Raw genomic sequence first — 17,398 nt, forward strand, 5'->3', positions numbered from 1 at the left:
GTGAAGTTGCTGGTGAAGGATGAGTGATCAGGCACCATCAGAGCTGGAGAGGCAGCAGATGAGAGTTGTGTGTTCCCGGTTGCCTGAAGAGTAGCTGGAGAGAGATGCCTTTGGTGCCAGCCCAGCATACGCGATGTGCATCTCGTCACGTGGGTGTTTGGGCTGGTGCCTTGCTGCTGGCTGGCACCTTCTTTTCAGGAACATTGTGGGACATGGGTATCCTCAGCCACAGTTTTGTGGACAGGAAGACCCTGGGCCTCTCTAGTTTCTTTTTTTTCTCCTTCTTTTTGAGATGGAGTTTCACTCTTGTCGCCCGGGCTGGAGTGCAGTGGCGCAATCTCAGGTCACTGCAGCCTCCACCTCTGGATTCAAGTGATTCTCCCGTCTCAGGCTCCCAAGTAGCTGGGATTACAGGCACCCGCCACCATGCCTGGCTAATTTTTGTACTTTTAGTAGAGACGGAGTTTCACCATACTGACCCAGGCTGGTCTCAAACTCCTGGCCTCAGGTGATCTGCCCACCTCAGCTTCCCAGAGTGCTGGGATTATAGGCGTGAGCCACTGCACCTGGCCTAGTTTCTTAACTGAAATAAAACAGAGTAAGATGGCGTGCAGGGCTCATTAGCGCAGCGGGTAAACACCATGACTCTACAGCCAGCTGCCTCCTCAGAAAGTGGGGTGTTGCTGGCCGGGCATGGTGGCTCATGCCTGTCATCCCAGCACTTTGGGAGGCCGAGGCGGGCAGATCCATAGGTCAGAAGATCGAGACCATCCTGGCTAACATGGTGAAACCCCGTCTCTACTAAAAATACAAAAAATTAGCCGGGCGTGGTGGCGGGTGCCTGTGGTTCCAGCTACTCGGGAGGCTGAGGCAGAAGAATGGCGTGAACCCTGGAGGCAGAGTTTGCAGTGAGCGGAGATCACTGATGCCACTGCACTCCAGCCTAGGTGACAGAGCAAGACTCCATCTCAAAAAAAAAAAAAAAGAAAGTGGGGGTGTTGCCACATGGAAGTGGTGGCAGTGCTTTTCTGGTAGCATTGTTGGAATGAAAACAGGTTCAGTCCTTGATTACTAGGCTCTTTGTACCCAGGTACCTCTGGGGACCTGGCAGAGAGTTCGATCTCTCAGTGTCCAGGGGTGGACTTCCTACCTGGGAGTAGCACCGCATTCTTCTCCAGCACCTGCTCCTAACCAGGAAATTGGGGTAGACCAGAACCCCTAGTCTTCCCAGCAACTCAGTGTTTCTTGCCCCAGAGCATATGCCTTCATCACAGTGACTGAACATGCTGACAAGGTGCCATTTGGTAAACCTTAGGATGGCCATGAAAAATGACTCCTTATTCTGTTTCTTCTGTGGCTTCCCTTGTGAGCAAAGATGAAGGGGGTGGTTTCGTTTTATTTTTGTCCTTTACGTTTTAAACATGTTTTAAGTCTAAAGTAAGTGCTCAAATCAGGTGGCTTTTTATTTTATTTTTTTGCTTTCTTGCCCCTCAGGTTGGCCCCTAGCTTGGCCTCACCCTCGTGTCAGCTGTTAGACACTGACTCAGTGGCTCAGAATATGAAAGGCTCAGGGAGTAGCATGCTGGCCCCCCCTCCCGTCCCCGTACCTTAGCGGAGAAGCTGCCCAGCAGGGCCTTCTGCACTTTCCCAAGAGTTTACTCCATCCATGGTGGGTGTCTTGGTACGCCCGAGATACGAGAGGGTGTGCTGCTGTTGCAAGAATTTACGATTGTTCTCTTCAGCACAGAAGTGCTATAAATGGTTCTTTTGATACTAGTTTATGAAATTATAAATGTCTGATAATTGTGCGTCTTTGGTTTCAACAGCCACTCTGACCTACGACACTCTCCGGTTTGCCGAGTATGAAGATTTTCCGGAGACCTCAGAGCCCGTTTGGATACTGGGTAGAAAATACAGCATTTTCACAGGTATCGGCTGTGCTGGAGCCCACCCTGGTCTGACCGCTTGGCCTGCAGAAGCATTTTGTGATCATTGTTCTCTGCTAACTCTGCCATAACATGTGACTTGCAAACTTAAGGCGTTGTGTGTGTGTGTGTTTTTTTTTCTTTTAAACAACCTCTAGAAAAGGACGAGATCTTGTCTGATGTGGCATCTAGACTTTGGTTTACATACAGGAAAAACTTTCCAGCCATTGGTAAGTACTCTGTTTTATTACAACACGGGACAAAATATACATGTTTTTAGGAAAGAGGAAAACTTACGCTTGTAGATTTGACTTCAATATGCCACGTGCTTCATTTGAATCTTCACAGCAGTCCTGGTTAAATGAATTGGCCGAGGCCTCCCTTGTAGTAGTGGCAGAGCTAGAATCCACGGCCTGACTCCAGGCCAGTGTATTTTCAACTGCAAATCACAATTTATTCCTGCAGCTGGAAGTCAGTATCATGAGTCACGACCAACATTGTTTTAAATGTAGGACGGAATGGCATAGAAAACTGTGTGTCCGCCGTGGGCAGGCAGCATGTTGCTTCAGGGATTTTAGTTTTAGTTGCGTATTTGAATGTGTGTTCTGGGTCACAGCTCTGCAACGTGTTTCTTACTTAGGTCCAGAGTGTTTGGAAGCCATTCTCTGTAGCCCTCGTCTTTTTTAGTATTTTCCACACTTACCTGTGGGGAGATTTGAAGGGCCAGGTGAATGTGACATGTTTTTATGTAACACTAAAGTACGTTCTGTTAAAAGCCATTCATCAGTGTTGTATGCCCTGGAGCTGGAAGGAGATGGGGACTGGTTCTCAGCCTTGCTCTCACCAGCGGAGAACTGAGGCCGGAGGTGAGGGCTGGGCTGGCGTCACGCTTCCTCAGTGCCAGGTCAGGGTTTGGTCCCTCTTCTAGGGGTAGTTTCATTCTTGATCCTGAAGTGAGGTGGAAGTCAAATAGCCACAGTGGCTTGACGTTGGAGAACACTGACGCGTAGGGACATACGACAGTGTCTCCTTAGGTTGATATTTAATGACACACCTTGTCAGATGTACCCTGGGAATATTGATATTTAATGATAGATTTTAATGACACACCTTGTCAGATGTGCCCTGGGAATAACTGCTCGTTCCACAAGGGCTTGTTTTGCAGCTGCGCTGAACTTGCTCTCTGGGCGGCCTTGGATGCAGGTTTGCCCCCAGCCTCCATCTCCTTCACAGCCACCCTGCTGCGTGCTGGGAAGGAGAACAGGACTGGAGCGAAGCCTTTCTGGTTTGGCAGAGGCCCTGTGCAGGAGGTAGAAGCTGGGGATGAACCCTGCAGATGAAGCAGCCCTATTGCAGTCCTGAAGGTCAAGTGTGGTGTGTTTCCTTCTTAGCCCCACAGAGATGATTTTTTAAAATTATTAATTCATTTTTTTAATAGATGGAGTTTCGCCATGTTGCCCAGGCTGGACTTGAACTCCTGGGCTCAAGCAATTCTCCCTCAGCCTCCTGAGTGTCTGGGACTACAGGTGCACACCAGCACGCCTGGCTCTGAGATAAGTTTTTATCAGCAGTGGAGCGAGGGTGATCATGGGCACTGCTGATTGGGTTGTCGGTAGGTGACAGCCACCACTACCCCAAGACACAGGGTTTATCGTCCTTGCCAGTGCGTGGAGAAGCTGCCGGAAGCCCAAAGGTGGGCACAGGGCGAACCTTGTGGTCTGACCCCTGAATCTCTGCTTCTCACTGTGGTGTGCAGCCACCAGCCAGCCTCTTGCCTGCCACACAGGCGGCCCTCTCTGTTGTCACTGCTGTGCGGTGGCATTCCACTGGACCCCTGCTATGGACTGGCAGTGTTTCCCACGTGCCTGTCACATGCCACGCGGTTCCATGGTGCATGTTGTCCATCTTTCTGGGCTCCAGGGAGTGGCTGTGAGGGAAGGGCCCAGGCACCGGTGCTGGAAGGGCTGAGTTGCCGCGCTTGTGGCCCTTCCGGTGCTCTCGGCAGCCACTGGTTGTCATCAAACCTTTGAATTTCTGCCTTTCTGGTAATTGGAAAATGACTTGTCTTGTTTAACTTTGCATTTTCTGGATGACTTATGGGGGTCAGTGTCTTCATATGTTTGTCAGACCTTCTTTTTGCTCCGTGACTGACTTGTTCATGTGTTTTGCCCATTTTGAGGAGGTTGTCGGGACATTTCACTCTCCAGTAAATGTGGCCCTTGGCGTTACTGAGTCCTAAGAGGTGTGTGTTGCCCCAAGTGGAGCTGATGGATGAGGGAGTCGGTGCCTGTGGTGTGGGACTGACCCGCTGCCTCCTGCCAGTGGGCTGTGGGGCCATCTGGCCATGAGCACTTCTCTCTGTCTGCCATGACAGGGGGGACAGGCCCCACTTCGGACACAGGCTGGGGCTGCATGCTGCGGTGTGGACAGATGATCTTTGCCCAAGCCCTGGTGTGCCGGCACCTAGGCCGAGGTGAGTCACAGCCTTGGGGAGGGCGCATGGCCCGGTGTTCTCAGGAAGCAGAGGGGACTGTGGGGTCAGGGCTTTTTAGAGCAGGTCACAGGTAAACCACAAAGTAGAAATTGAGGTTTTCTTGAATAATGAGCCACTTGTTTTTATTGATTTAAAAAACTGACTTTAAAGAATGCTGATAAATCAGCAACATGGCAAGACCCCGTCTCTACAAAAAATATAAAAATTAGCCAGGCGTGGTGGCTCCTGCCTGTAGTCCCAGCTACTCAGGAGACTGATATGGAGAATTGCTGGAACCCGGGAGATGGAGGCTGCAGTGAGCTGAGATTGCGCCACTGCACTCCAGCCTCTGCAACAGAGTTAGACCCTATCTGGAAAAAAAAAAAAAAAAAAAGATGAATGCTGATAAGTGTTTTAAATTGCTGAAACTGTTTTCTCTACAGATTTGTTTTGATAACTTGGCATATATGTATTTGAAATCCTGGAGAACATGGGTTTTTACTTTTAAAAGATTCTGGTCGGGCATGGTGGCTCACGCCTGTAATCCCAATACTTTTTTTTGCCGAGACGGGTGACCTTGTGATCCAAGGTCAGGAGATCAAGACCATCCTGGCCAGCATGGTGAAACCCCATCTCTACTAAAAATACAAAAATGAGCTAGGCGTGGTGGCACACGCCTATGGTCCCAGCTACTTGGGAGGCTGAGGCAGGAGAACCGCTTGAACCCGGGAGGCGGAGGTTACAGTGAGCCGAGATTGCACCGCTGCACTCCAGCCTGGGTGAGAGAGCGAGACTCTGTTTCCAAAAAAAAAAAAGAAATTCTGAAAAAGGTTTGGATGCCATCTGTATCTTGAGTGAAAGTGAAGACTTGTTTCTTGTTTCTCATATTTACGGTAGAGCATACCTGTAATTTTTTTTCCAATAGATTGGAGGTGGACACAAAGGAAGAGGCAGCCAGACAGCTACTTCAGCGTCCTCAACGCGTTCATCGACAGGAAAGACAGTTACTACTCCATTCACCAGATAGGTGGGAGGCTGCAGATTGTGCCAGGCCCCCCGCCCCGGGCTGTTTGGAGAGGGTGGAGTGGTCAGTGGAGTGGTCGGTTTCCCGTAAGAGATTTTCTGGTGTTGTGGGATGTGGAGCAAGAGGCTGTAAACCTGTAAACACTGCCTCTGACGGCCTGTGCACTGCTGTCACATCACCCCCGTGGCATCCCACGTCACCCCCGTCCCACCCCGGCCCAGACCCTGGGCCTTGGCCTTCCGGCTGTCCATGCGGCTTGCAGTGCCTGGTGCTCGGCACGGCCTGGGGAAATTGGCCTCACCCCATCAGTGAATGTGAATGCTCAGATTGGCGTGGAGCGAGTAAAGAGGAGCTGGCCTTTCTTGCAGGCAAGGCCGGCTTTTGAGCCTGTGTTTTCACTTAGAGAAGGAAGTGGTCCCTTCATTTCCGGCTTCTCCCCTTTTCTAAGTTCATAGCGAAGGACAGTCCCCGAGACCTTGTTTGTCCCTTTACGCCTCCCCCAATCTTGTTGGGGCATGCTTCCATCTGAGGCTGGGTAGGGTGCTGTCCAGGCCTTCCTGTGATGTCTCCTGGCACCACGTGCCACCAGAGGTCAGGGCTGGGGGCATTGGGATGGTCGGGGCGGGTGTGTCTCGCTAATCTGGATCTGTTCCCTGCAGCGCAAATGGGAGTTGGCGAAGGCAAGTCCATAGGCCAGTGGTACGGGCCGAACACTGTCGCCCAGGTCCTCAAGTATGTACTGAACTTCCATTGCCGGGCACGGGGCAGCAGGGATGTTCCCTGGGGGTTAAATTCTCCTTGAGTTTTTATGGCTACAGGAAATAAGGGGTCTCTAATTATTTACTTCAGGGCTCTCGGAAGGTTGCCCAGAGGTGACTATGCCAAGTGGTCTTGTGAATGGGAATTTATGTTTTCTAATAAAATGAACACCATAGTCCCTTGTTCTTTGTCTGCTGCATGGATCCACCTGTAATGGTGGCTTCTGATGGGGTGGGCTGCTGAAGCTGGTGGGCAGCTGAAGCTGGTCTGCAGCCATCTGTGCAGGTGCCGGGCCCTTCCACCTCTGCGGGCTTGTTGGAGGCTGCCCTCTGCGGGCCTTGCCACCTGCGTTTCTCACGTTACCCGGAGACTCCCTGCAGCCTCGGAGACTCCCTGTAGCCTCGCTCGCCTTCCCATGCACATCAGCGTCTGAAAGTGCTCTCTGCACCTGCTCCGCACCTGCTTCCTCTCGCGCCTCACTCGGCCCCATTGCATGCTTCCCTCTGCGGCTTCCCCGCTCCCGCCCCCCAGATTCCTCTGAGATGACCCTCCTGGCAGTTCCAGAAACTTGCCTGTGGTTTCAGCTTTGTGTCCACTCTTCATTCCTCTTGATCCATCCGGGGTCATTTGGTCTGATTCCAGGTGTCCCGGCATCCCAGCATTTTTGGGGAGGCTCTGGCCAGTTCCCCCAGGACCTGCCCCCTCAGGGTCTCCTCCCTACTGGTCCAAGGGCCAGTGTCTCCACAGCCTGTCTTCAGCCATGGCTCGCTTGAAGCCTCTCCTTCTGCATCTGCCTGTTCTTTATCCCACTCGAGGTCCTCAGGCACCCCACGTTCCACGTTCCTGAAATGGCCCTGTCTCCCCTCACCCACAGCTCGCTCCTCAGCACGGCAGTCACTGCCTCCACCCAGCTTTTCTGTCAGGTTCCTTGGGGTCCTACCCAAGTCCATCTCTCCCACATCCCACGTCACCCCCGTCCCACGTCACCAGTCTGCTCCTCCGTCTCCTGGGCCCACCCTGTGTTTGGCGTGGCACCTGCTAAGTCCCCACTGCGTGCCCTTCAGAGTCCTCTGTCCAGCAGCTCCCCAGACCCCACTATACCCCCACTCACACTTCCTCTTGCTGCTGCCTGGAGTGGCCCCATCAAGTCAGTGCTGTTTCTCTGGAAACACCAGGCCACTCACCATGCTCACTGTTTCTCCTGGTTCCCTGCCCGCTCCCCACCAGCTCCTGCCTCTGTTGCTGGGTGATCCTCCCCAACCTGCAAGTGCTGCTGCACCCAAGCACACAGACGGCTTCCACAGTTACACCTGCAGGGCTGATTTGTCCCTGGACTCCAGGCTCAGGTCCAGCTGCTTATTCTGCATTTCCACCTGGGTGTCTGTGGTGCATGGTGACCTGACAGCCAGAGCTCGTGCTGGCCCCAGCCTGCTTCTCCCACAGTGGTCCTTCAGGTGTTCAAACCAAAATCTGGGATTGTTCTAGACCCCTCTTTCTTTTTGAGATGGAGTCTCGCTCTGTTGCCAGGCTGGAGTGCAGTGGCGTGATCTCAGCTCACTGCAACCTCTGCCTCCTGGGTTCAAGTGATTCTCCTGCTTCAGCCTCCCGAAGTACTGGGATTACAGGCGTGAGCCACCGCACCTGGCCGGGACTCCTCTTTCTTTTTTCTTTTTTTTTTTTCGAGACAGAGGATAGCTCTGTAGCCCAGGCTGGAGTGCAGTGGCGCGATCTTGGGCTCACTGCTACCTCCGCCTCCTGGGTCCCGGTTCAGGCAGTTCTCCTGCCTTAGCCTCCCAAGTAGCTGGAATTACAGGCATGCACCACAATGCCCAGCTAATTTTTGTATTTTTAGTAGAGATGGGATTTCACCATGTTAGCCAGGCTGGTCTTGAACTCCTGACCTTGTGGTCCACCCACCTCGTCCTCCCAGAGTGCTGGGATTACAGGCGTGAGTCACCAAACCCGGCCAGTTCCTCTTTCTTTCAATGGGCCGTTCAGAATATGTCCAGACTCTGACCAGCGTTCATCCTTTAACTCCCTGTGCTGGTCCAACCAAGCCCCATCTTCTTCCTTCTTGTTGATCTTCCTTCTCTCTTTGTCATCCTAGAGTCTCTTTAGCAAATAACAGCAGAGTCATCTGCATCAGACACATTGGCCACTGCTCTGCCCTGAACTGCCCTGGCACTTCGCTGCTGACTCAGGCGGGGTGCTCTACCCCACCTCCCTGGCATGACACCTTGTGCTCCGGGGACACCCAAGCCTCGGGGCCTTTGCACGTGTGGTCCCTGGCACTTGGACCCTGCTCCCCCCACACCTGCCTGGGTTGCGCCCCATGTCTGCGCAGGTACCCTTTGGCACCCAGGGGTAGCTACGTTAGTAGCGCCACTCCCCGTTCCCGCGTTACTGTTCTCTGCAGTGCCGACCACCGGCCCACGTGGCTGCTGCTTCCTTGTTTGCCCTTCGCCAGGTCACCTTTGCCAGTGCCGCTGTGTCCCTTGTAGTGTGGATGCATCTTCAGCGCTGCAGCTGGGCCGGAGGTGGGAGGAGGAAGGTGGTGTGGGGGTGGGGCGGGGAAGCAAGCTGTCCTCCCATCTTCTGCACTGCAGCTGGGCTGGAGATGGGAGGAGGGAGGTGGTGGAGTCGGGGGTGGGGGTCAGACTGTCCTCCCAGTGTCCCCTTTGGGCTTGAGCATTGGGAGGGCCTGTGTGGCCATCCCAGTCCCGTGCTCCACCCCACCCAACTCCCCTCCACAGGTCTTCCATTCTGCTCCCAGGAGCACCAGGGCCTTGCTGCCTCGGGGCCTTTTCTGTTGTTTTACCTTTTGTTGAGGTCCTCTGACCCCACCTCCACCAGACCCGAGAGGAGATCAGAGTCCCATTAGACTTTTGGCTGCAGAATCTGCTCTTCCTGCGGCCACGGTTCCTCCTCACTGGTGTGCACAGTCATGCTCCCCACTAAGCTGCAGGTTTCTCTGCAAGGACTCAGGTTCCTTGGTTGTCAGCTCAGCGTGTTTGGTGGAAGGGAGAGTAGAGCAGAGCATGAAGGTGCTGGGAGGCCTTGCTCAAAGTTGGCAAAACTCACAGTGTCTCAGAGCTGGGTTCATGTTCTAGTTCTTGCCTCTGTGCCAGTGAGACCAGGAAACCAGGCTGCTCAAAACCCTCTTGTGTGTGCTCTCTGTGGAGACTGGGGCAAGGGCAGGCCCCCTGGGCCTCAGGTGAGAAGAAGCAGATTTACTCTGGGCTTTCTTCCTGTCTGTGGCATTGGCTATGCCCCGGACTTTAGGAACCTTGGCCCTTCTCATCCAAGAAGCACCTCTAACGCGACACCGCTTCCCACAGCTGTCACTGCAAAGATGAGACGTCTTTGAATTGTACAAAAGCTTATGGTCATTCTGCTCTCTGTAGGAAGCTTGCTGTCTTCGACACGTGGAGCTCCTTGGCAGTCCACATAGCAATGGACAACACCGTTGTGATGGAGGAAATCAGTAAGTGGCTCAGGGTTTCTGTGGACAAGAAAGTTGAAATTATGGGCAGCACGTGCACTTCCTCGCCTGAGTCTCCACAGGAGCCTCGGCGAGTGTTGTCAGTCGCCCCGTGCCGTGCTGGAGCTCTGTGGGGCCTGCATGCCAAGCCAGATGCACAGTGGCCCCGCTGTCCTCTCCTGGTGGTCATACCAAGAGAGGAGCGCCCAGGCTCTCTGGAGGCCGAGACTGGGTATCTCACGTCATGTTTTGTGTCTTGGTTACAAATCATTAGTGAAGGCATGCTGTACTCAGGCGCCCTCGTGTGGGAATTCTGGTGAAGTTCTGTTGCGTGCCTTGATGTGCCACAGATGCAGCAGTCCTCTGGCTGTACCATCTCGAAAGGCGTGTCGTGAAGGCAGAGCTCTTTTCAGCTTTCTGGAAGAAAGAAAGGTCTGCTGCAACCCTGAAGGAATCTAGGCGTGGCAGCGTTTACCTCTAGGAGGAAAACTGTGGCTCAGTTTTAACAAATGGGCTCATTGAGTGAGTTCCAAATTCATGTTTCACCTTCCATGATGTAGCCAAGCTGAGAACTCTTAAAAATGCCTCACCAGCCGGGCGCGGTGGCTCACGCCTGTAATCTCAGCACTTTGGGAGGCGGAGGCGGGTGGATCACGAGGTCAGGAGATCGAGACCATCCTGGCTAACACGGTGAAACCCCGTCTCTACTAAAAATACAAAAAATTAGCTGGGCGCGGTGGTGGGCGCCTGTAGTCCCAGCTACTCGGGAGGCTGAGGCAGGAGAATGGCGTGAATCCGGGAGGCGGAGCTTGCAGTGAGCCGAGATCGCGCCACTGCACTCCAGCCTGGGCGACAGAGCGAGACTCCGTCTCAAAAAAAAAAAAAAAGCCTCACCACCTTCCTTTACTCAGGGCCACCTTTTTCCCAAGGAACTTCTCAAAACGCCCTCAATTCCAATTTTATTGAAGTTCTACAGGTACACTATTGCCTTGAATCCAGTTTTCCTTAAGAAAGAGCTCATTTAGGCCGGGCGCGGTGGCTCACACCTGTAATCCCAGCACCTTGGGAGGCCGAGGCGGGTGGATCATGAGGTCAGGAGTCCGAGACCAACCTGGCCAACATGGCAAAACCCCGTCTCTATTAAAAATAAAAAAACTAGCCGGGCATGGTGGTACGCGCCTATAGTCCCAGCTACTTGGGAAGCTGAGGTGGTACGCGCCTATAGTCCCAGCTACTTGGGAAGCTTGAACCTGGGAGGCGGAGGTTGCAGTGAGCCTTGATCATGCCACTGCACTCCAGCCTGGCGACAGAGTGAGACTCCGTCTCAAAAAAAAAAAGAAGAGAAAGACCTCATTCAGAGTCACAGATTCACAGTGGGAGTGGGTCCTGCCCTGTGACTGGGTGTGCCAGGTCACCGCACAGGTGTGTGCTGGGTCACAGACGCACCCCTTCCCTGCCTCTGTTTGATGCAGTGTGCCGCGTGTCACTGTCCGTCTTCACTGAATGTGCAGTGTGCCGCCTGTCACTGCCCATCTTTTGGATGCTTGATGGTCCCACCTTTGGCCAGTGGCCACCTCAGTCTGGCGATGTCTTTTGCTGTGTTGTGGCGTTTTTCTGGGTTAAGCAGATGCTGCAGGTGCCTCTGAACGTTCCCTGCCTAGCCCTGGAATCAGTCTGGCTCCTCTGAGTGGGGAGTGGTGCTGAGAAACCTCAGTCCAGGTGCCGGGCATGCTCCGTGCTCCTGGAGTGTCTTCCCCATCACTTCACCCTCCAGCTGATGAGTTCTCCGGACTCACGGGTGTGTGTAGGTGGAAGGGGTGGGAGCAAGGAAAGAGGTTGCTGAGGAGGCCCGGAGGGAGCAGGTTCCGGCTGTGCTGGCACTAGCCAGGCTGGTGGGCTGCGCGGGTGTGGGCTGCGTGGGTACAGGCTGGCGGGCGGGTGCGGGCTGGTGGGTGGGTACGGGCTGGTGGGCTGCGCGGGTGCCGCCTGACTGGCTGCGCGGGTACAGGCTGGCGGGCGGGTACGGGCTGGCAGGCTGCAGGCACTTTTATTTCTGTGATTTTCCTCTGAAGTGCACATGGCTTTTTCTCGTACTGTTCTGTGTGTGTGCTTTATTTCACAATAAAACAAATTAAGTATGCATAGAAAATATGTCTTTTTTCTCTTGGTGGCAAGATTATGAAAAAATTTTCTTACGCTTTTCTATATTTTCCAAGTTTGAATTTCAGTGTAAGTACCTGGCTTTGTAATGCCCTTTTTCTGTTACACAATCATAATTTGCTTGCTTGTGGGAGCACTTTTGCGCAGCTGTGCTTGGTTAGTGAAAGCGTGTCTCCCCTTCTAGGAAGGTTGTGCAGGACCAGCGTTCCCTGTGCAGGAGCCGCTGCGTTTCCTGCAGATTCCGACCGGCACTGCAACGGATTCCCTGCGGGGGCTGAGGTCACCAACAGGCCGTCGCCGTGGAGACCCTTGGTGCTTCTCATCCCCCTGCGCCTGGGGCTCACGGACATCAACGAGGCCTACGTGGAGACGCTGAAGGTGGGTCTTGCCATGCGGCGCTTGCCCTGGGTCCTCGTCCCCTTCTCCCAGTTTTTAGTCACTTTCAGTGCGTCATCGTCACGTGGCCGTTTGTGCAGCCAGCTCTCGGGGGAGGGGTAAACGACCATGGTTTACACCATTTCCTGAGGGGTGGGTGGGCGTGAGGCACGTCCGTCAGGAGACATGCTGCTCTACTTCTACAAGTGTCAAGGCGAATGTCGAGAATGAAAGCATGAGGCACTTGTTGTAGGGGGTCCTCGGAACCAGGTGCCACTCCTTGGCCTGACAGGGAACCCTGCCCCTCCCAGGTCTCCACTGTGCCCTAGGCATGCCCGCCCCACTCCCCCACAGCCCTCTTGGCCTGAGCTCCCTTTGGAGGGTGGGTTGGCCTGTGGTGAAGAGACTTGTGGGCTGGGCTTGGGGATGGGCGGGGCTCTGTGAGGAACTCCAGCCACAGGCTCTCCCCCATGTCATGAAAGTAAAAGGGGGCCAGGCCCGGTGGCTCACGCTCGTAATCCCAGCACTTTGGGAGGCCGGAGCGTGCAGATCACGAGGTCAAGAGTTCGAGACCAACCTGGCCAACATGGTGAAACCCCGTCTCTACTAAAAACACAAAAATCAGCTGGGCGTGCTGGCACACACCTGTAGTCCTAGCTACTCAGGAGGCTGAGGCAGGAGAATCGCTTAAACCCGAGAGGCAGAGCTTGCAGTGACCCGAGATTGTGCCATTGCACTCCATCCTGGGTGACAGAGTGAGACTCCATCTCAAAAAAAAAAAAAAAGCAGAAGGGAAAACCATCCTTTCTTCAGTTAACTCAAATTTTAGACTAAGGAGTCACATTTGTATGGAACTGAAATGTAGCTTTCTGTTAAAATTATTCAGTTGTCTGAACTTGGCCCCTCCCTCCAGCCTTCTGCCCACCCTGTTGTGTCCCTGCTGCCCCCGCACGTGGGCCCCATCTCCATCGCTTCTGCCCTGTCAGGTCAAAGCACTCAGCAGGGCCGCCTCCCCCACCCCTGCTCACATCTCCTGCCAGCCCCCCTCACTCCCAGCCTCCCCAAAGCCCACCTCCGACATGAAGCTTCCCTGGGCCGAGCCTGCAGATTAGGTTTCTTGCACCTGTAGGATGTCCCGTGGTCTTTCCTGGACAGTAAGTTCTTCGGGACCTTGTCCCCTCCTGTCCCCTCTTGTGTCACCCAGTTGGGTCTCAGCAGGCCCTTGGGCCCCCTATGGCAGTGGGTGGGGGGACCGTCTGCTCCCGCCTGGGACCTGTGCTCAGCTTCCCGCCCTCCACAGCACTGCTTCATGATGCCCCAGTCCCTGGGCGTCATCGGAGGGAAGCCCAACAGCGCCCACTACTTCATCGGCTACGTTGGTGAGTCGAGTTCCCACCGTGTCCCTGTGGGCCTGTGCCCTTTAAGGGCATTCTGTGAGCAGGTCCCACACGCCAGGTGGTCACTTGAGGCCACCAGTAGAAAAGCAGCATGCTCTGAGTGGGGGGGTTCACGTGCAGCCTGGCCGCTGGCAGCCTCCTGCATACCCCGTTCCCTGATGGTCCCATGCCCTCTGCTCCCTCCCCTCCTCCTTCCCGCTGCTTCTCAGCATGATGTGGGTACAGTGGGTCTGAAACGCGGCCACCTCTGTCCCTTTCCTCTGCTGGCTTGGCCGCCCATCTGCCTGCCTGCCTCGTCCTCCCAGGTGAGGAGCTCATCTACCTGGACCCCCACACCACGCAGCCGGCCGTGGAGCCCACTGGCAGCTGCTTCATCCCGGACGAGAGCTTCCACTGCCAGCACCCGCCATGCCGCATGAGCATCGCGGAGCTCGACCCGTCCATCGCTGTGGTACGTGGCGGTCTCCTGAGCACTCAGGCCCGTATTCCCAGTCGTCTTGTACTGAATGCTGTTTGGGAATGACGAAGAAAATCTTCAGATTTTTGCATTTTGGTTTTTTTTCAACGTGTTGGGATGAGTATTGCGTTCACGGGGTTGGGATTCTGAAGGGCACAAGAGCCTGAAGCCTGAACTCGCACCTTCACGTCCCTCCCCCAGGCACCACCTCCTGCGCAGCCTTCATGGCCTTCGAGTGGCCCGGAGAGGGTGTGTCTGGGCGTGAGCGTGTGTGGGCACGTGCTGAGTGTGCGTGGATGAGTATGAGCCATGGTGTGTTCCCCTCACACCTACATTTAAACACGCGGGCGGCTCCTCCACCCCCTCCTGTACTCCCTTCCTCACACCCACACAGACACACGGGCGGCCCCTCCACTCCCTCCTGCGCCCTCTTCCTCACACCCACGTTTAAACACGCGGGCGGCCCCTCCACCCCCTCCTGTGCCCCCTTCCTCACACCCACACAGACACACGGGCGGCCCCTCCACCCCCTCCTGTGCCCTCTTCCTCACACCCACGTTTAAACACACGGGCGGCCCCTCCACCCCCTCCTGCGCCCTCTTCCTCAGACCCACGTTTAAACACGCGGGCGGCCCCTCCACCCACTCCTGTGCTCCCTTCCTCACACCCACACAGACATACGGGCGGTCCCTCCACCCCCTCCTGCACCACCTTTTGTTTTCCGGAGGCTCTGACTTGATCTCTCTGGGGGATTTCCTAAGAACGAGCTTCCCTGTTTCTCCATTTTGATTACCTAGTTGTGATTTTTGGTGTGTGATTTATGCAGACCTGCCTGCCCTCAAATATATTTGATGGTGAAAGAGACCAAAGAAAAACCCCTAGAAATCATGAATGACAGTGACATGCTTAGGGGAGCAGTTAACTGAGTCAGGGGCTCTGTTGTGGATGCTCTGCCCCGTTTAGGAGGAAGAAGGCAGATCTGGGCCTGAAATGGCACAGTCTCTGAGCTGTGGCCCAGCCCCAGAGCGCACACCACGCTCTATGCACCTGCTGGGCAGGGTGGCAGGAGTGGGGAACATGGGCTAGAGCTCTGTGGCTCACACTTTTTTTTTTTTTTTGAGACGGAGTCTCGCTCTTGTCACCCAGGCTGGAGTGAGTGGCGTGATCTCGGCTCACTGCAAGCTCCGCCCCCCAGGTTCACGCCATTCTCCTTCCTCAGCCTCCCGAGTAGCTGGGACTACAGGCTCCCGCCACCATGCCTGGCTAATTTTTTGTATTTTTAATAGAGATGGGGTTTCACTGTGTTAGCCAGGCTGGTCTTGATCTCCTGACCTCGTGGTCCACCTGTCTCGGACTCCCAAAGTGCTGGGATTACAGGCGTGAGCCACCGCGCCCGGCCTGGCTCACACTTCTTACCAGAACCTAGTCACGAATACGTCGTCTAACTAGAATTAAGTATGTTTGTTACCATAAATGCAGCTTGGTGGTTTACAGTGATTGGCAGTCTCTGAGTCAGGTCAGGCTAGAGACGGGAGCGGACGCGTGAACATTGAGGAGTTGAGACCAAAGGGGCCGCCCGGTGGGATAACTGTCCTCACCCGTGAGGAGGAGGAACGTCCCCTGTCCCCCGGGGAGAGTGCTCCCACACAAGCCGGGGCCGCGGAAACGGCGTCTTCAGAGGAAGGGAGTGCCCAGTTTGAACTTCTCCCATTTCGTCTTTGTTTTCCCCGTTTCTTTTTCTTCCTGTGTTAACATCGGCACGTCTGGCAGCGTTAATCCCTAGTGACTGTCGTTATAGGTGGCTTCCTAGTGACCGTCGTTACAGGCGGCTTCCTAGTGACCGTCGTTACAGGCGGCTTCCTAGTGACCGTCGTTACAGGCGGCTTCCTAGTGACCGTCGTTACAGGCGGCAGCTTTAAGGATGTGATTAGGGTGATCCTCGGCAGGTCCCCTGTCTCCTCAGCAGGAGGCTCCCCGTGGCAGTTCTCAGTGGCCTTTGCCACCAGTTGCCACCAAGCTTCCAGGGAGATGCTGGGTAAAGGCTGAGACCCAGCGGCCCTGCCTCACAGTCGCACTTGGCCCTAACTCATAACCTGCCTCATTCCTGGAAGATCGGTGAGGCCTAACAAATGCACACCACATACCATCTCATGGGTGAATGAAGGCAGAGCAACATAGTGGAACCTGAGGGGAGCCGGGCACTGGTGCAGCAGGCCGTGCACAGGGCACCCTCGGGGCTCCCTTCCCGGCCCCAGGAGGCGAGACAGGCCGGAGTGTCCAGCACGTGCACGCTGGGGGCCTTTGCTGCGCCACTGGCCGGGGGAACGGGAGCCCCTGCCTCTCTTCGCCGACTGCAGATGTGGGTGTTCTGCTCATAGTCATTTCGTTTTAGGGGTTTTTCTGTAAGACTGAAGACGACTTCAATGACTGGTGCCAGCAAGTCAAAAAGGTTTGTAGCCGCCCCACCACCCGCAGCCGAGCTGGACCGCCCAGGGAGACAGGCAGCGGGGTGTGCAGGGGCCGAAGGCCAGCGTCCAGGTCTCAGGCAGCCTCACGGGGCGGGGAGCTTTGTCCTGCCTGGCACAGCTGTGCAGCTGAACGGCGTGGGCTGTCCTGGATTGCCCACCTGGCAACACGGTTAACAGCCCTGGGGACGGATGTTGCGTGTTGACTTTAGAATGAGATTTCCAGTGTCCTCATCCGTCTCCTGTTGAGATGGGGGTGGTGATGGGGTGCCGAGCTGCGCTGGCTGAGTGCGTGTGGCCCATCCCCCTCTGCCATCGTGGTCAGACTGTGTGTTGATCGCCACACTGGGTCCTCGTGTAGCTGTGAGTGTGGAAGCTGCCTCTGTTCTCATCAGTGAAGTGGAATGACAGTCAGGTTTGGCCCCTTTCTCTTGGCTGCAGCAAGCACTGGGGTGAGGCTGCCCCTAATGACCATGTCTCACTAACAGCTGTCTCTGCTCGGAGGCGCCCTGCCCATGTTTGAGCTGGTGGAGCAGCAGCCTTCACACCTGGCCTGCCCCGATGTCCTGAACCTGTCCCTAGGTGAGAACTGCGGCTGCAGGGCCAAGTCCAGGTGGGGTCCCTCGGAGGTGGGGTCCCTCGGGGGTGCGGTCTGTGCCTTTGCTTCCCCAGTCCTGGCCCCCTTGGTTTTGACTATTAAGGTGTGTGTGAGCCTCAACTGTGAGCACTTGGCAGTGGTTTGCGTGTGAGACCAGGGGCAGATTGGAGCGTCCTCTCCTCCAAGCCTGCGCCCAGCAACCCGGGACCCCCCTCGCCTTCCCCACCCGCGCTGCCTGCCCAGGGCACTGTGGAGCTGGGCGTGCTCCCATGGGGTCCTCACGG

At 55.2% G+C, this 17,398-nt stretch overlaps 1 protein-coding gene across 8 annotated transcripts in view; it reads left to right on the plus strand.

Annotated features, from left to right (window-relative positions):
* ATG4B (autophagy related 4B cysteine peptidase) overlaps positions 1–17,398 on the plus strand; it is a 30,443-nt gene that overhangs the window by 10,828 nt on the left and 2,217 nt on the right. For 2 of the 8 annotated variants that reach the window (XM_077958151.1, XM_077958150.1), the window contains 12 exons: positions 1,827–1,928; positions 2,084–2,155; positions 4,105–4,167; positions 4,300–4,398; positions 5,324–5,790; positions 6,082–6,154; positions 9,586–9,665; positions 12,007–12,200; positions 13,498–13,576; positions 13,900–14,045; positions 16,444–16,500; positions 17,005–17,098. In XM_077958151.1, the coding sequence (XP_077814277.1) occupies positions 4,136–4,167; positions 4,300–4,398; positions 5,324–5,790; positions 6,082–6,154; positions 9,586–9,665; positions 12,007–12,200; positions 13,498–13,576; positions 13,900–14,045; positions 16,444–16,500; positions 17,005–17,098 (1,321 nt within the window). In that variant the 5' untranslated portion in view covers positions 1,827–1,928; positions 2,084–2,155; positions 4,105–4,135. Of the gene's footprint in view, positions 1–1,826; positions 1,929–2,083; positions 2,156–3,219; positions 3,300–4,104; positions 4,168–4,299; positions 4,399–5,323; positions 5,791–6,081; positions 6,155–9,585; positions 9,666–12,006; positions 12,201–13,497; positions 13,577–13,899; positions 14,046–16,443; positions 16,501–17,004; positions 17,099–17,398 lie in introns of those variants that run through there. The other 6 variants (XM_077958153.1, XM_015111566.3, XM_077958154.1 and 3 more) reach the window with 4 other exon arrangements.

The sequence above is a fragment of the Macaca mulatta genome, chromosome 12 (genome assembly GCF_049350105.2).
Source record: "Macaca mulatta isolate MMU2019108-1 chromosome 12, T2T-MMU8v2.0, whole genome shotgun sequence".
NCBI classification, from domain to species: domain Eukaryota; kingdom Metazoa; phylum Chordata; class Mammalia; order Primates; family Cercopithecidae; genus Macaca; species Macaca mulatta.